Here is a 17722-nt window from a genome sequence, read left to right as displayed (position 1 = left end):
TCTTCACCGAGGCGCCGAACGGCAGTAAAAACGGGCTCTTCTGGCAAAGGAAGAGAGAGCACCCTCGGTTTATCAAAGCAGAACAAACCGAGTCCAGGGAGCCCTTGACCTTCAATTTCCTGTCTGTCAGCCTCGCATTGTGTAATTCAGTCTCTAAATTGCCGATCTTTTTCAGTGGAAGTCCTTAAACGCTCATCATCTGAGTTACAGTATATGAATTGTTCATGAGCTCATATTGATTTTAAAACTCAAATTGGTCTTTTCATCACATTCTGTCGTTTAATTACATTTTGTATTATGTAGAATGAATTGTGGGTTAAAAAAAATCTGCTGAAAATAAATGTCTTCAAAAGAAGTAAAAATGGTTGAGAAAATGATATTTTTTTTTCTTGTTCATGTGACTGTGCTTTCGAAAGTGTGGTATGTGAAAAGGGAAAAAAACATTGCATTATATGTTAAAGCATGCATAATTTAGTGCCATCTAGTGGTAGACTAACAGAATGCAACAACCTACGTTGGAAGCAAGCGCACGACACAATTTACATTTTAGGAACAAACCTAATTTTGGACAAATATTTGGGCCAAGTATGCAACTATTTTAAATGAGCTCACAATGTTGCTACGTGGAAAGTATTTGGGCTTTTATTTTTTTTTCTAGGTGACACTTGGTGTAAAACGTTTGAGTTCCACTGATTTATGGTATTCCAATCCAAGTGCAGTTAAATAATATTTTGGAAAAAAGGGAAAACAACCCAAAAAAAATCAGCCAGGAATCAAACATAAATATATAGAATGAGGAAAATCCAAGACTATTTTATCACCCAAAACACCTGAGATGCTCAAATCTTAATAGTGTCTCACCTCTCACTTCACAAAGCTCTGTTGTCCAAAGTCTTGCATGTGAGATTTTTTTTTTCCCCACCAGCTTTTTTTTTTATTTTTTTTTTTTAGCAGCATAACATACCCACAAAATAAAGCTTGATTTACACAGCATGGTTCAAGCGGCACCATTTTTGCTCTCAAGTAGCACAGTTCAAATCTGCATCACGGAAGACATTTTTTTTCCCCTCGTATTTCCATGACTCACACAAAATTGGATATCAAGGCTTGTTCCAAATGTGGATAAAAATCTGCTACGTATCGGCTTACTAACGATTGTAAGCGCAGCGTGGACTCGGACGTCAACTACACCCCCGTCGGGCAGGGGTGTGTAGACTTTTTATAGCCAGTGTCCGCTTTGAGTCATCCAATCGCATGCTCCAAGGTAAATGTCTCGAGGATCAAATTACCAAAACACACTTTTAATTAGGAATTGAAATGTGAGGCGTCCGTACTTGTGGTGTGGTGGAATTAGCTCATCGTTTGCTTTGGAAAACTTCTCACAAATGATCCCTAATGTGGCTATAATCCAAAAACTCTGATAACGTTCTGTTCATCTGTCTTTTAGACGCTTTCCCATTTGATGCTTTTTTAATAAGGAGGGAGAAAAATCATCTGAGGGGGACACAATAGTTCACTTTGATTCTTTCCACATTGGCAAAGTTCCGTCCAGTGCAGAAATGGGAAAGATTTCCACGGATTTAGGACCGCATAGGTTCTTTTCCACGGGCCTGTCCTGAATACACGTCCTGTTTTGATTGGGTGTCTTTGAGGTAAATGCGAAGAGAAGGTTGCAGACAAAAGAGCAACGAGGCCATGTAATGACTGTGAAACACTATCTGATGATTTCCCTCAATGACCTTGTAGCTAAATTCCTCCACATGTTTTCTTTCACAGTTAACCAGCTGAAATGTCTCTGACGTCATCATTTGCCTTTTTCCCCCTGATGTAACGGCCAGAAAAATGAATCCTTTCATTTTTCCCATCAGGGGAAATTCATTTCGTACTTCGAGGAGAGACATCAACGTGAGGTTTTGATGCCTTGCTCAAAGGCATGAGGACTTTGGGAGGACTGGAAAAGTGAGCTCCAGTAATCAATCCCCAAAAGAGCCAAAAGACACGAAAGGCCCTCTAGTGGAGACTGGTGTGCACTGCAACACCTTTTCCTCCAAATGTAATTTGGAAGTTTATTTTTAGTTGTTTTTTTTAGCTGGTTTCCCGCTTTACTAAACAGTGAAGATTAAAGATTAAGCATTTTTCCAGGTTGTGGCCTTTTCTTACAAAATGTTTTTGTATTTGTATAAGAGCCACACGAGGAAAAACGGGAGCAAAATGCAGTTGTGTATGGTTGTGACGTCACGGTTTCCATGTTTTCTCTTTGCTGTGCGTCATGAACGAGATTGATGCAGAAATAATCGAGTCCAGCAAGTATTTTCTCTGAAAACGACTGCAAATCAGCCGATGTTTTTCTTTTTTTTCCTGAAGCGGCTGTAGTGAAATAAAAAAGCAACCCGAAAAATGATTACTTAAATGTGAAGCAGCTGTTCAGAGGGCGAACTGACACCTTGAAATAAGCAAAGAAGTTGAGCAAAAGTTCAAAGCCTCGGCAAAATTGCACATGGATGCAAACCCGAGCTTTGAGATTACGGCTGTTTTGCAAAGAGCACTTTTCTTTTTATTTCCTATTTTATTGCCCTCTGTTAAACAATCTCAAGCAGTTAGAATGAATGCATGCATTTAATGGAGGGGTGTCAAACATACGACCGGCGGGCCATATCAGGCCCGCAAATGGCTTTCATCCGGCCCGTGAGAAGATTTGGTAAAGTATAAAATAAAGTCTTGCACAACTGAACCAAGAGCCACCCCAAAATTTGCCAAACGGCCAATGTTAGTTGCCACACAAGTGAGAGACACCTGTAAACTTAATTCAACCATAAACTCAAATCTTTTAATATGTATAGTAAAATTCAATATGGCAGTCTATCCGTAAAGCTTTCGTTCAAAGTGTTCTTCTTGATATTTGCAAGCGATGAGTAGAGCGAGTTGAACAAGGAATTAACCTGGATGTCACTATTTAAAACCTAACCTTAAGTCATGGTTTTATTGCGGTAAACAAACAAACAACGACATAAATGTGTTGTATATGACACGTTCAACTACTGGTAGCACCAGGACAGCATGCAAATATTGACGCCAATTATAAATCATGATTTTACTAGTTCGGCCCACTCGGTAATCGATTTTCCTCCATTGAGCCCCTGAGCTAAAATAAGTTTGACAAAAGTACTGAATACGCAACACTTTTGTTCGTTTGCGGTGTTGTAACATTGACATGCATCGTACTGAGATTAAAGCGGGGTGGCGTACCGGTAATTTACAAACTGGAGGGGGTCACGATCGTTCGACAAATGACAAAAAAATGCTATTTGAAATATGGATGATCATGAAGTATAAAATATCCACGATTCTACCCAAATAACAAAATGTGTGAAGAAAAAAAAAATCGTATTGTCATTTTTTTCCCCCCCAGTGCAAAGAGCAATCACCAATTCAAGGATGGCACAAAACTGCTGAACAAGCAATCAACATTAAATGCATTATGTATCACAAAAATCAATTCACTGTAAATGTTAACGTTATCGATTTATTATCTTTGTCCTGCATGTCATTCCAAATCTGCAAAAAAAAAATATCTGGTGTACTCACGTTGTCGCCAATGTAAGCGCAACGGAGACTTGCATGCCATCTAGCGGTGATTGGTGATATTACAATTTAAAATAACAGGCAAGCGCTGCAAATTTGCAGTTTTGCACCCGCAAATTCAAATTTTCCTTTCCGCGGTTGGCCCGTTGTCTGTGCTTTCTCCCGCAAGCAGATCCTGAGCTTCTCTTTTGGTACCGTATTTGGGCTCCGTCCTCTTACTTGTGCGACTCCTCCCACTTGCACATAAAAAGCTTCAGCTCCATCAAAGTTGCGTGCGGCCGGCATCCGCCCTGCAGTGCAGCAGCAACACGTGAAGGTAAGAGGCGCTCGCATCGCTTATCTGCTTTCAGGTTGGTCTTAGTGTTGGGTCTTCTTGGCACGTTTGAATGCAGCATCGCATTTTCGGCACCGTCTCCTAGGCAACCAAACGCTTCCGATACATGAAAAGACTTTTCTGGATGTCCAAACCTTAAGAAAACACAAACGGACTCAGAAGCGGCGTTGTTTTGTCAGCGCAAGAAAAATTATTTTCTCTGTCTGTCTGTCTGCGCACCCGCCGCCTTAAATTTGATATGAGTTGGTCTTGGGATGAATTATTTTGCGCTTCCTTCGACTGGGATCAGACACAAGAATGTGCACGTGAAGACGAAAAGACATTTTTGTGTCATCGCGAAGGTTGGCTGCCGTTGTGTTATTGTTGGACCAGCACCCCTCGTCAATGACGGGTGCAGAGGGAGGACCAGACGCTTCCCTCAGCAGGCCCAGACTTTTTTTTTTTTTTATGTTTGCTGTCTTTCGAATGTCTTTGCACCGTGCCCCACACTCGCTCGCTCGCTGGCTGGCTCGCTCCTGGACAGGAAGTGTTGATGTAGCGTGGAGGGAATGCGCTTCTTGATCCCACCACCATGTGTCTGTTGCTGCCTACTTGCTTGTCTCCCGCTCGCGAGTCACACACCGCTCCGAACAAAATGCGCCGCTCCTGCGAGTTGGGTTAGAAAATATGTTTTAGAAATCATCTCAGCTTTGTATTTTGCAGATTCAAATATTAGACGCTGCAATGACAGTATTTTATTGTAGGAACATTTCGCCTCATAGCAGAGGGACAGTGGTCGTTTTCTGGAGTGCGGAGGGGGGAGGGGGGGGTCACAGGTCAAGGCCGTTTGCAAAACATCTGGAACAATCAATATGCATAAAATACCAAACAAAATAAAATAAAAAAGAAAATATTGAAATAAAACAGATGTCGATTATTAAACGGATTAAAATCCGCAGAAGGATTTTGCCAGTGACGTTGACTGTATCACGTTTTGCGCCAGCCAACCAATCAGACAGAAAAATCCTGAGGTTATCGCATGCCAGCTTTTTGGCCTTGTATGGACAAATCTGAAATTGGATTGGTTGAATGAACATTCCCATATCTAAGACCGAAAAAGTTGAAAAGTGAACGGATGAAAGATAAAGATTCAAATTTGTGTCGCTGATCAAAACATTTAAAACATAACATAAAAAAATAAAAAAAATTGCTCGCTCATCATTTTTCTTCCATTTTTGCAGTTTATTGGATTTGTTTGATTTTTGATGACTTGGTTGTTTTTGGATTAAAACGACGGTGACCAATTGCCCTTATGCAATACTGACAAATTATAAATTGTTCACAAAGTCTCCTTTGTACGTTCCAAATTTATTGAAATCACAATTTACAATCTCAAATTAAACCAATCCAGCTGTAGACTCCAGAATTTCCCAGCGTCTCAGTGATCGTGTGTTGATTTTGGCATGTGGAATCCATAAAAAAAAAATGGCAGAGTGCCTTTGGGAGCCAACGTAAATCGAGACAAAGCAACCGCGTGAGGTTCTGGCAATAAATTACGGGTACAAAACGTGCAGCGAAATGAGGCCCGGCTTGTTGACGTTTGTCTGAAATCAAAACTGTGGCGAGACGTAAAGGTGACTCGCGGTTCCCGGCACTTCACGGAAATGTGGTTTAATGAGTCAGACACCGCGTGTGTGGATTGGAGTGCAATTCTGTGCATGTGCGCGGGGATCCTCTTTTAAATGACATCATCAGAGATGTATGGACGGGATTGGGACTCCTTATGGCTTTTGACTAAAAATGTAGTTGGCAAGCACATGCACGCACACGCACACACCCAGATGTGTTGCACTGGGTTCTAGTTCGCATCAGCTGAGCGGTGCATGTCAAACATAGTCTGAGCTCCGAGCACACGGCGCTTCGACGACTATGATCTTAACATCTGGAAGTGGTCAGACACAACCATTGCATCAGGTGGGGCTTCTTTTTTTTTTTTCCCAAATGTGACTGATCCTCAACATGAGGAGTTGAACCATTAAATGCCGACTCTGACGTATATTTACCACAGCAAATGAGCTTGATTGATCGCGTCTTGACGTGGTTACGCTGTTCTCATTCAATGAGTTCAACGTTTGCGTCATTATACTTCATGAGGGTGGTGTCATTTTCAAATTGTTCAGTGAAATGCACGACTCGCTTACATATGCTGTCAGAGTTCACTTATATTTTATTCAGATTATCTTGTTAGTAGGAGTGTATTTTTTTTTTTCAGTCACCATACAGTAACGTATTTCACAATGCACACATTTTAACAATCATATAATGAGTGATGACAAAAAATAGCACAGGCTAAGACAGGGGTGGGCAAACTTTTTGATTGGCGGGCCACAATGGCTTCTAAAATTTGACAGAGGGGCCGGACCAGAAGCAGATGGATGGAGTGTTTTGGTCACCTCACCTCATCGGAGAAAAAAAAAATCTATTTAATTTTAAATAAAAATTAACAAAAGCATCAGAACAAAATATCTGTCTTTGACACACCACAGTATTTAGAAAATAAAACATTATCAAGGTTTATTAATTTAATTTTTTTTCAAGTTTGGCCGGCCGGATTAAAACGTTTAACGGGCCGCATGTGGCCCCCGGGCCGTAGTTTGCCCATGATGGGCTCAGATTATTTCAACTTTTCTTACAAATGTAACACATTTGCTTCAGATTTATATTTAGAACTCCATCAACGGAAAAAGGTCACCTTCTAATTCCTTTAACAGCTTTTTCTACAATAAACTTAACAGCACCTCTTAAATCATATTGAGAGACCCAAATTAAAAAAAAAAAAATTTTAAAAAAAACTTTGTATGGAAAAAGGAAGCAATTGTGTTTTGGAATTCCAAACTGAAATTTGACTTTGTCTAATTTCATGTGCAATATTAATACGTGGTTGGCTTAATTTTTGTGCGTAAATACACGATAAGGACAAAGTGCATCAAGTTCCGCTCTCTAACTAACGATGTTTTCTGCTTGACTTTGGACTTCAGCCCAGATTCGTGAGACTACACTGAAGTTAAATGCTGTGAACGACTCAATATTTTCAATCAATACTGTATGTATCCGATTGTGATTGTCTTGTGATATTACTTGGACTTTTTGTAGCTTAATTGCAAAATGTATTTTTAAAAGAAGAACCTGTCTCACCATGGGTTAGGGCTGTGCAATTGATCGAAATTCAATTACGATTATTACACTCAACCATTACAAAATTGGCATAATTGTAAAAAACGATTAGTATACTTGAGTTCAACATTTTAGTATTCTATTGAAATTGTTTATTTAAATGTTGCAACAATTCATAAGTGTATAGTAAGTAAAGTCCACCGCTCTTTATTCAAGGAAACCATACTCAAATTTATCCATTTGCACTTTTTTTTTTTTAATTTTAAGATAAAATAATATTATAATTATAATAATTATATTTTTTATTTTTATATTTATTTGATTATTTGTTCACATTTCTACTTTTTTTGGTTTTGTACCCAAAAAATAAATTGGAATAATCCCCTTCTGCTTTTGCTGTACCATCACAGGATGTTGAGACGAGAGATGCAAAACGGCGCAGGGTTCTGTCCGTGGTGCTAAATCTTTACATTGGAAATGCGTTTGAGATGCTCGCGAGGGCTTTGGGCTTGTTACATTTGTCAAGTGTTGAAGCCAATGAACACGTCCAAACAATTTTCAGCCTGCAACAAAATGACCACTTGCACAATCTACTCATGTGAGCCAGAATGAGAAATTCCACAAAAATATGTGCAAATACCGTTCTTACTCATTTTTGAGCGACGCTCGCAATTTGACAAAGTGTTTATTTTTGATTGAGCAGTGTTGTGCAACTCTCGACACGTACTTATGATAACTAATGGCGGTTTGTCGGCCTTTTCGTTCTGCACTGTAGTAGCGCTACAAAAAGAAATGGATTTTTTTCTTTTTTTGGGGGCAGAGTTGAGACCTGACTGGAGCTCATACATGGCCACCTTCCCACTCATACCTTGGAAACGAGTCCGAGAGGCAACCTAACGTAAGGCGAAGACGTTTACTTGGCTAATCTCGTTGCACACTTGAGTACAATGACAATAAAGGGATTTCTATTCTATTCTATTCAAGGAGGACAACTCTCAAAGTAAGCAAACGTGGCACTTGAAAAAATGTTATTAACTTTAAATTGTTTTTCTGTTGCTCAATCTTAAGTTTAATAATTCTATTTTTTTGTATTAATAATGTTGACCTATTGTATCTTAAAAAATATATACATACAATTCTTTCATAAATTATTCACACATGTCTCAGCCTTATTTCTAAATGGAACACACCACATCCAACAATGAAATCATTTCAAATCATAATTTTTTCTTTTTTTTAAATTTATCACAAATGACAATCATTTAGAAAACTAAGAAATCGCACAAAGAAAAGTATTCACAACATCAGCTCATTTGTTATTTTAACTCCTTTGCTACCATTGACGGCTAAAGACGTCAAAGATCCATTTTTTTTTTTTTTTTACTCAGCTGGTCGTGAATGAGTAAATCCATTTTGGAAGAAGGCTATGACATAACAAAAATATGGAAAAACCGATGCACTTCTTTACTTATTTTTGCCTCCACAGTAAAACATGGTTCCTACAAGCCTCCTTCGTGTCCACATACTCATCGTCGTGTTCCATCTGGCCCATGGTGGCTCATTCTCCAGAAGCAAAACATCAACGTCGCAAAAATACCAGGCTCAGCCACATTACAACGACGGCCAAGCGCAACAGCCTTTCGTAGGGAATGAGATGCCGTTACTGGGTCAGTACGGTATGGAGCTACCTCAGCTTCCATTTGAGTTGGGCAAAGAGCGGCTTTTGACGGAAAGCAAAGGTCTCACATTTTTTCAGATTTGAAAATGAAAGAACTGAGGACTGTTTATTAATCTGTTTGAATCCTCGCCTCTCATTGTTTTTAAGGACAAACATTCAGAGGAGCCAAAGGTCCACCTCCGCCTGGTCCTAGTGGAGAAGGCTTCCGCATTGGACCTCCTGGAGTTCAGGGCCCGCCGGGACCTCAAGGACCACCCGGGCTGCCAGGACAGGGATTGCAAGGAATACCAGGAAAACCAGGACCCTCTGGCCCTCAAGGGTACCCAGGAATAGGTAAACCAGGACTGCCGGGATTGCCTGGAAAACCAGGAGGATCTGGATTGCCCGGACCACAAGGGGAGCCAGGACCTAGTGGACGTGAGGGACCAAATGGACTTCCTGGTCCTCAAGGACTGCCAGGTCCACCTGGCCTCCCTGCAATTTCAAAAGTAGGAGGTCAAGGACTGCCAGGACAAGTGGGTCTTCAAGGAGAGCCAGGTCAAAGAGGTTCTCCTGGGCTTCCTGGCCAAACAGGCCCCAGAGGAGAAAAAGGACTTGGTATACCTGGTTTGCCTGGGTTAAAAGGACCTAGTGGACCGCCGGGTCCACCGGGAAATGCTGGAATGCCTGGGATTGGCAAACCTGGTGTCAATGGTCTTTCTGGACAGCCAGGAACGCCAGGAAAAGCTGGTCCTCATGGTGAACCAGGCCCAGCAGGACTACCAGGTGACAGAGGCCAACCGGGTCTCCCGGGCTCATCTGGAATGGGAAAACCAGGAAAGGATGGTTTTACAGGGCAACCGGGGCTTCCTGGAGGCAAAGGTGAAGCCGGTTCTCCAGGATTACCAGGAAGTCCAGGTTTACCTGGTTATGGCAAACAAGGCTTTCCAGGACCCAAGGGTCACAAAGGACACAACGGCTTTCCTGGATCACCAGGTCCAAAAGGAGAAAAGGGGCATGAAGGCCTTCCAGGTGTTACAGGTCCTACAGGTTCTAGTGGCAGACCTGGCCCACCTGGCCCAATGGGGCCATCGGGTAGCATTGGCTTTCCAGGGCACAAGGGTGAAGATGGCGATGGTGGGCTCAAAGGAAATCCTGGGTTAAAAGGAGATTTAGGGTTACCAGGCCTGCCGGGACAGCCAGGGTTCATAGGTGGGTTAGGGCAACCTGGACTGAGAGGATTTCAAGGACCAACGGGTCCCAAAGGGGAACCAGGTAACAGGGGATTATTTGGCGCACCGGGCACGGCAGGACTACCAGGGCATAGAGGGGAGCAAGGCCCACCTGGTGATAAAGGACATCAGGGACCACAAGGGATCCCAGGACTTTCAGGACCAGGTGGACCAATTGGACCTCCTGGAATGCCTGGTCAAAAAGGAGAAACAGGCCCTCCTGGGGTACCTGGCTATCCTGGTGAGGGAATGCGTGGACCGACTGGTCAGATTGGTCCTAAGGGTCACCCTGGGCCTAGTGGACCTCAGGGACTTCCTGGACAACCAGGGCAACCTGGACCCTCTGGTCCTCCAGGACTCCCTGCGACATATCCTGACCTTGGACAAACCCTGCCAGCGTCGGGCTCGTACATTGGCCAAAAACAAGTGTACAAAAAGCTGAGCCATGGTGGCTACATTGGCGGAAATGCGTTGGAGATGCCATCTTTCACAGCAAAGCTCACCGATCCATTTCCTCCGGTCGGTTCTCCCGTGATTTTTGACAAAGTCCTACAGAACAGCAATCAGGACTACAGTCCTCAAAATGGTGTTTTTACGTGCAGTGTACCAGGGGTTTACTATTTTTCTTACCATATCCACTGCAAAGGGAGTAACGTGTGGGTGGCGCTGATGAAGAACAACGAGCCCATGCTATACACTTACGATGAGTGCACCAAGGGCTTGCTGGACCAGGCGTCAGGTAGCGCTGTGCTCCCTCTACAGCAGGCTGACACTGTGCATGTACAGCTGCCATCCGAGCAGGCAGCGGGACTTTATGCAAGTCAGTATGTCCACGCCACTTTTTCTGGATACTTATTGCACCCAATGTAATTCAAAGCGCTTGGATTTACAAATGCGACGATTGAAGCTGGAAATGTAAAAATGAAGTAAAGTGAAATGGTCTCAATCTTTGTGATATTTCATTAAAATCGTTACGTCTGTATTTACACGTGAGAAAAGTGTCTTTTACTTAAATTTGCAAATTGTTCTGTTACATGTAAGAAAACTCATCTTTACTTTCATGAATTTGGTCTCGTGACTGAGAAGATGGATGAAATGACAATCACTTAGTAAAGATTGTTTGTTTTTTTCCTTTCTTAACACGTTCATGACATTTTAGGAATCAGAAGAAATTGATTTTATGCTGCAGACTCAATGATTGTAAGAACTTTTGTTCATAGATTTTCTCTTGCCTTTTTTTTTATATCATGACTGAAGGAACTGCTTAGTTCAGTAATTGTCAGAGTACCACTAGCGGTACAAAAAAGAATCACTGTCCAAACATTGCACAATGTAACAATGTCTTGAGCTTTATTTTTTTTTCTAATCCAGTACAGCACATTTAAGTGGAAGTCTGTTGTATTTTACTTTCAAGTACAATAAAAAAATAAAGCAGTGTTATTGTTCAACCTGTGTATGATGTTACAAGGGAAAATAAACATTTTAGGGTGGGGGGGTCTTCTGCACAGTTTTTGACGTATATGCGGACCTAGTATATTAATTTTGTTCAATTCTGGTGATATTTGTAGTATTTTTAAGCATTTTTACGTGGTACCTGGAGTAAAATGTTTAAGAGGCAGATGAACCCAAAGTAGTAATCGTTCCAAAGCAGAAGGTGGCACTACTTCACCATTACGTTTAGCAACAGTCGTTAAATGCTATGACGAAGAAGAATTTTGGGCCAATCATCGATGGAAATGTCAGACGCCTTCCTCTTCCGCACAAGGACGACGTCGCCGTGCAGGCTGCAGGTAACATGTAAGTGCCGTTTTCCATGTATTCTTCAAATCGAAATAAACATTTGCAATTTGCGTTCTACATTAGCATCGTCAAGTGCTTCAAGCTAAGTTGGGTGGCTTCGTTGTTGACGATGCCTTTTGCAAGCTGTCGCACGATACGACCCGAATGAAGCCGTTCAGTCGAAGTCACGCTTGGATAAATGTGCTTGCCAGGGTTGCTTTTGGAGTTCAGTGAAATCATCGCAATAAGACAACCCAATAGAAAGTAAAACGCGTAGATCGGGGTACAATACACTAGCGTAGATGAAGAAAAAGCTTGCCGCCTCGGAAATTCTTCCAAATAATTACAATCGGGAACTCAAAAATGCATCTACATGTAAAACGTCTTTTTCGGCATTTGAGATGATTTTTGTATGCGTCTTTAAATGCGTTGTGATCATTTGAGACTCTCAAATAAAAACTTTTTTTTTTTTTTTTTGCAACGTCAATCTATCCGGTTCCCTCAAAACTGTTTTACGTGGTAACGCGAACTGATCACATCAAGTTATTTCCACATTTTAAAAAAAGTTTCAATTATAAAATAACATTATACTAAACGTGTAATGCACGAATATGATTCGTTAACTTGATTCACTAATACTTCAATCCCTGTCTTGACACCTGATCAAATTCGTCAGTTATTGAGCATCCTCGAGGTTATTATTAAATTCTTAAATATAAGAACTAGTCAGATCAAATTTATTTTTAACGTATTTTTGCTGTTGACAAACTTGTGCTCCGCACTTGAACCCAGTAATTTTTGGAAGTCACAAGTGTAAAACAATCAAATGAAGACCCGCCCAAGCTCTAATACTTGATCTGTCTGTCTGTCTTGTCATGTAGAAGCGAGCCATGGCTTCCCGAGCAGGACCGCGAGCAAAAGGCACGGACGGCAGTGACTTTGAACACAGGGAGCGAGTGGCCTCACACTACCAAATGAGGTATGGCACGCACAAGTGCAATTCGTAATTTGCATAAATAAAAGCTATTTCCACCTCAATCAGGTCCTGCGGGAATTCACAATGTCAAGCGCGTAATAATGGATGCAAATTCATCCTAGCTTGCAATTTCATCCAATCGCAGCAACTCTGTGAATTGAATTTGAGCTTTCTGCAATTTCCACCAATCATAGCAGTCCCCTGCACAACACTACTTTACCAAATTGACTAATTTGTTTTTGTGTCACTTGACATTTCTCATGTCCCGACAAAGAATTCACTTAAAGACAGCACAAGAGGAGGTAGAAACTTGTGCAATGAATGCAGTGGTGGAGCACAAATTATCATCAAATCCATCCATCCAAACTACTCACCCTCACGAGGGTCGCAGGTGCGCTGGAGCCTATTCCAGCTGTCTTCGGGCAGCAGGCGGGGTAAACCCTGAATTGGTTGCCTCTCTCTAAAAATATCAAGTTGTAATGCTATCCGAGGTGGGATGCACGTGCATGGGTGTATGTGTGAGAGAGAATGCGGAAGAGGAAACAGAAAAAATTTCTACGCCTCTTCCTCCATATTGTGCCGTCGTGTCCAGCGTGGCCTTGAAGTCCGAAATCCGTAAACTCAACATCGTCCACTTGCTGGTCTGGGTGCTGATGGCAGCTCAGGTAAAACTTTCAAGATTCACTTGTGATTTTTCCAGAGTGTCAACTGTGCTCCTCTTCAAGTGTCTCGTTTGTGCGTCAGGTGACAGTGAGCCAACTGAGTCTGGTGTCCCACAAAACCATCGCCTCGCCCTACCAGTGGGAGTACCCGTACCTCCTCAGCGTTATTCCCACCGCCTTTAGCTTCATGGCTTTGCCGCGCAACAACATCAGCTACCTGGTCATCTCCATGATCAGCGGCGGGCTTTTCTCCGTGGCGCCGCTCATCTACGGCAGCATGGAGATGTTCCCCGTCGCTCAGCAGCTGTACCGACACGGCAAAGCCTACCGGTTCATCTTCGGCTTCTCTGCGGTGACGGTCATGTATTTGGTGATCGTCATCTCCGTGCAGGTGCACGCCTGGCAGATCTACTACAGCAAGAAGCTGCTGGATCAGTGGTTCACCAGCACGCAGGAGAAGAAGAAGAAATGATTCTCCCGGAATATGCGGGGATGGTCTGTGAATTTGACAGAGCAAACGGATTTGTGGCTGTCCAAAAATTAACTGCAGCGTGGGGAAAGATTGACTGATGCAGCCCAATCTCTGAGGCAAGACTCCCAAAAAAAACGTTGCTGCTCGCTAACTATTTCTGCCTTTATATTTTATTTGCATTATTTTCTTCCAAACATTCATTCCCTGAAGTCTGCTCCCATCAATGGATACTCTACACGAAAGCTTTTGGCATTTCACTATTAAACTGTTAACTACATTGTTTTTTTGTCACGCGTCTTTGCACCAAGAATTTTGCTTTAGCTTAATTGTCACACTGTTGAATACTGAATTTAAACTTGTGGACAAAACAATGGAAACACTTCCGCAAGACGAAGAGGAGTTTAGCATGAATTGAGCACTTGATTGTATACAAAAAGGTCAATCACAGTTTCAATCTTTTATATCATATTACACTGGGGAACAATTTAAAAAAAAAAAAAAAGGGGGGTTTTTTATGCTGATTAAAACAAATTGGCGTGCTGCTTAGCTTACCAAATAAGCAAAATTCTACATTAGTTTTCGTAAAACTTTCCAGCGAATTAAGATTGTACTCATCACCAGCTATGTGCCAATTTCTGCCAATCACAATTTTAAGTGTGGTGAGAGGTGTGTGCAGCTCCCAATAAGTCGTTACTATCAATAATCACACTAGCATAGTAAGAATTAAGAGGATGATTTGTAAATTCATTTTTATGCTGTTTTTTTTTAAGTTTTCAAAACTTGTAACTTTCATTTACATGAATTAGCATTTTTTTTTTTTTTTTTAAACGGGGTCTGATATCTTAAAAACTCGACAGAGCAAAACAGTTTTGGATCCCGCGACCAAATATTTGTCAAAAACAGCTGTCATAAATCTAAGTCCACAAAAACTTACCATGTGTTTTTTTTTTTTAAGTCCAATCAGTGACAAATGAGCAATGATGTAATGTATTTTTTTTTACGTCCATTCCAGTGTCTAACGTGTGTTAGGGCATTTTCCCCACAATTCAAAAATATGTAAGCACTAAAAATATAAAAAGGATTCAAATTGTCTACTCACATAATTTGGTACACAGTCCGGCATGTCACTTCCTGCAACTAAAACCCAGAAGATTCACAATAGCGCTGAAAATATAAAAAGCAGTGTATGTGTCTCGGAGATTTCTGGCATTCAAATATAATAATACACGTGTCACTTGCTGCAACTAGAAGCCACCCTCGCGTCGAGCGTGTGCATTCAAACTTGAGTGGCACTGATAAACTTCGGATAGTCTCGCAGTCTTTTTTTGGTCTCGGTCAGCACCGCCCTTTGTAGTTGAGGCCAATGACACGATCGCAGAAGTGATCGACAGCAACAAAGTCGCCGCCGATGATGTTGACGTTGCCCACCTCGGGTCCCGGCCGTTGTTCTTCCACCCAGCCGAGCAGCACGGCAAGAGCCTTGGTGGTGATCGTCCTCAGGTTTTGGAAAGGATGAAGGAGGACGAACGGGATGTTTTCAGTCAGGTTCAGCCCACTGACGTAAAAACCAGCTGGAGAACAGACAGCAGTAAATATGTGGCTTTTTTTTTTTTTTTTTTTTTTTTTTTTTTTTAAACTGCTCCATAATAGATGTCTGTGATATGATTTTTTTTTTTTTTTTAAATGAATGGATCAGAATTACCAGGTCTTCCTTTTTGCTTCTGAGCCTCCAAGTAGGTAATCACCTTCTTTGGGTCAGTGCTATCGGCATACCTACGTAAAGAGATGAACACGTGATCCGTCCATGGTGCTGGTGAAGTAGGCGTGTACCTTTAAGTCTGTGATTTCATACCAGTAAGGTATTTCATTCCACAGTTGAGGATGATGCTGGACCATTTCCTGGTTGTCATAGGAAATTATGACCTGTTGACGTTTGGACCAACAGGACCGCAAGGTGGGATGATGCTGCACAAAAAGGACAATTTCAGGATTAAAACAAAAAAATAAAATAAATACTTTAGCATTACAATGAATCTTCAGGGCTTGTTCAATTAAAAAAAAGAAAGCTTCAAATTTGATTCGTGAAAGTTTTATTTTGGATTTTTTTTTTTTTTAAGGAAGCGAAGTGAACGCAAATGATCAACGTCGCGATATAAAATTACGAGGTTACCTGTGACGAGCAGAGCTTCGACCCAAACAGCGCTATGATGTACTCTACAAGTTGTGCGTGGTCACTCGGCGTCAGGCAACTGAAATGTGAGCAGCAAACCATGACAACCTCTTTCGGATGTGCATCCAGCCAGGTGGCCAGTTCATCCAGGGCCTCCTGCTGACACACACACACACATGCTCACACAGGAGGCGTTTGACCAAGACATGCAGTGGCTTCTGACTATGAAAAGAATATCAGATGTTCCAGTGATGACAAAGATAAAACGCATTTTCATGACCACAGATGAGAAGGATTCCCTTCTTTGCAGAATTCTTTTATGGCCCAGTGACACCAAGATTTAACTTTTTTGGCCAAACACTTAACGGGAAGTAATGAGAATTAACATGAGTGACCTGTAATTGAACATTTTTTATATTTGATTTGGCTGTGAATGTATAGTAATATATATATATATATATATATATATATATATATATATATTTTTTTTATGTGTGTGTGTACGTGTACATACAGCACCTTGACAGTCATCCGGGTGTAGATGCCATGGGCAAAGAATAATTTGCTGCCATCTTTCGGCTTCCTGGCAATCCGCAGGTCCAAGAAGCGAATACCGAGGTCACACTGCTCACTGAGGCCAGCTTGCTGTGCACACAGACAAAGGTCATAAACACAAAATGTTCTTCTCAGCTAGGAACTGTAGGATGTTCAGTTCATGGTGAAGCAGCCACTTTTGCCTATTCTCGCAGAATGAGTGAGGCTAACACTGCAAAATGTTTTGTCGACATGCTGATTGTCTTGACCACACTGACGGGCTTGAAATTTTTTCTGAAACATCCCATGAGCCGCCAGTTTTAGGATTGGCTGGCCTGAAACTTTTGAATGACTCGACTTGTTAGGAATATTGGGCTTTTGGATGACATTTCAGGATGAACCCTTAATACAAGGTAACATTTACAAGTGTACTCAATTTGTCCTTCTGTTTTTTTTATGGGCCAATTGTGTTTCAATACTATTTGCACAAGTCGTTGTCTAAAAATGACGTTGTTAGCTTGCATGCCTATATCGTGAGCATTGGGGGAAACATTTCTAATCTGTTTCCAAAATCGTGCGTGTGTGTACCTGTGTGGTGGCCCAGCGGATCACGCAACGCCGAACTAAACAAGGAGCAAGTCTGTCCATCACTTTGAGGAGCCAAGATTCTGACTCCACAACAGGAGAGGACAAATCCAGGCAGAATGACATGCTGTCATGGCTCCCTGAGAACACACGTGCGCACAAAAATACAGATAGATCGACAACTAGAACAAGGTATGCATGTCCCATCTACTAAAAATAAAGATGTGAAAATTTAAAAAAATAAACAACCGTGCCTTTAATAATTTTACTACATTTAACATACATCTTATCTATTGAGGATGAAAAATATTAAACCTACAGCGCCATGCAGGTTGGCAGTATTTTTTAACGTTTAGGATAGAAAGGTTTCTGTTTACCGGGGATGGCCAAGTTCCACAACGACACGTCAAGCAGCTCATCGGGTAAACGCGACATCCAATCCGAGTATCCGTGGAGTTCGTCTTCCATGTTAAATTCGACATGTTCTTGAACTTCAGTTTGGCTACTTCCGCTTTTGTTTACATCCAAAACGAAAGTCACGTGAAACGAGTTCAGCTGCTCTTCTTCTATTACGTCATTAGTGTGT

General features: G+C 41.6%; 3 protein-coding genes across 9 annotated transcripts; 2 read left to right on the top strand and 1 right to left on the bottom strand.

Annotated features, from left to right (window-relative positions):
• Positions 1 to 3503: 3503 nt before the first annotated feature.
• Positions 3504 to 17681, bottom strand: LOC148339435 (PI-PLC X domain-containing protein 1). 5 transcript variants are annotated; one of them, XM_088290041.1, is made up of 9 exons: positions 17514 to 17681; positions 17140 to 17276; positions 16537 to 16662; positions 16018 to 16173; positions 15700 to 15812; positions 15550 to 15620; positions 15276 to 15418; positions 14947 to 15011; positions 4486 to 4561 (listed from the first exon to the last, which is right to left on the bottom strand). In XM_088290041.1, the coding sequence occupies exons 1-8, from the start codon at positions 17602 to 17604 to the stop codon at positions 14985 to 14987; spliced, it is 864 nt and encodes a 287-aa protein (XP_088146167.1). In that variant the 5' UTR covers positions 17605 to 17681; the 3' UTR covers positions 4486 to 4561; positions 14947 to 14984. The 5 variants fall into 5 exon arrangements, 4 of the variants coding, with proteins under 4 accessions (XP_088146163.1, XP_088146167.1, XP_088146166.1 ...); XM_088290037.1 differs by lacking the exon at positions 14947 to 15011 and having other exon boundaries at positions 3504 to 4561; XR_015842498.1 differs by having other exon boundaries at positions 4463 to 4561; positions 13088 to 15418.
• LOC148339437 (uncharacterized) lies at positions 3857 to 11406 on the top strand. Of its 3 annotated transcripts, XM_088290034.1 has the most exons (4): positions 3861 to 3898; positions 7890 to 7967; positions 8556 to 8808; positions 8895 to 11406. In XM_088290034.1, the coding sequence occupies exons 3-4, from the start codon at positions 8562 to 8564 to the stop codon at positions 10826 to 10828; spliced, it is 2181 nt and encodes a 726-aa protein (XP_088146160.1). In that variant the 5' UTR covers positions 3861 to 3898; positions 7890 to 7967; positions 8556 to 8561; the 3' UTR covers positions 10829 to 11406. The 3 variants fall into 3 exon arrangements, with proteins under 3 accessions (XP_088146161.1, XP_088146160.1, XP_088146162.1); XM_088290035.1 differs by lacking the exon at positions 7890 to 7967 and having other exon boundaries at positions 3857 to 3898; XM_088290036.1 differs by lacking the exons at positions 3861 to 3898; positions 7890 to 7967 and adding an exon at positions 7990 to 8069.
• jagn1b (jagunal homolog 1b) lies at positions 11617 to 14124 on the top strand. The gene is made up of 4 exons (XM_088290042.1): positions 11617 to 11755; positions 12619 to 12716; positions 13306 to 13378; positions 13458 to 14124. Exons 2-4 carry the CDS (start codon positions 12628 to 12630, stop codon positions 13845 to 13847), a joined length of 552 nt encoding a protein of 183 aa, XP_088146168.1. The 5' UTR covers positions 11617 to 11755; positions 12619 to 12627; the 3' UTR covers positions 13848 to 14124.
• Positions 17682 to 17722: the final 41 nt, after the last annotated feature.

This window comes from Idiotropiscis lumnitzeri, chromosome 3, assembly GCF_059441095.1.
Source record: "Idiotropiscis lumnitzeri isolate Australia: NSW breed Sydney's pygmy pipehorse chromosome 3, RoL_Ilum_1.0, whole genome shotgun sequence".
Taxonomy (NCBI): Eukaryota; Metazoa; Chordata; class Actinopteri; order Syngnathiformes; family Syngnathidae; genus Idiotropiscis; species Idiotropiscis lumnitzeri.
This window is presented reverse-complemented; position numbering and strand designations above follow the sequence as displayed.

What these genes read in the sequence shown, in the direction of transcription:
- LOC148339437 (XM_088290035.1), top strand. Translation starts at nt 8,562, where the DNA reads ATGGTTCCTACAAGCCTCCTTCGTGTCCACATACTCATCGTCGTGTTC. An exon ending in GCTTTTGACGGAAAGCAAAG is followed by an intron (nt 8,809 to 8,894) that starts GTCTCACATTTT and finishes ATTGTTTTTAAG; the next exon opens with GACAAACATTCAGAGGAGCC.
- jagn1b (XM_088290042.1), top strand. Translation starts at nt 12,628, where the DNA reads ATGGCTTCCCGAGCAGGACCGCGAGCAAAAGGCACGGACGGCAGTGAC. An exon ending in GCCTCACACTACCAAATGAG is followed by an intron (nt 12,717 to 13,305) that starts GTATGGCACGCA and finishes CGTCGTGTCCAG; the next exon opens with CGTGGCCTTGAAGTCCGAAA. An exon ending in GGGTGCTGATGGCAGCTCAG is followed by an intron (nt 13,379 to 13,457) that starts GTAAAACTTTCA and finishes TTTGTGCGTCAG; the next exon opens with GTGACAGTGAGCCAACTGAG.
- LOC148339435 (XM_088290037.1), bottom strand. Translation starts at nt 17,604, where the DNA reads ATGGAAGACGAACTCCACGGATACTCGGATTGGATGTCGCGTTTACCC. An exon ending in GTGGAACTTGGCCATCCCCG is followed by an intron (nt 17,277 to 17,513) that starts GTAAACAGAAAC and finishes GTGTGTTCTCAG; the next exon opens with GGAGCCATGACAGCATGTCA. An exon ending in AACAACGGCCGGGACCCGAG is followed by an intron (nt 4,562 to 15,275) that starts GTGGGCAACGTC and finishes CCCAACTCGCAG; the next exon opens with GAGCGGCGCATTTTGTTCGG.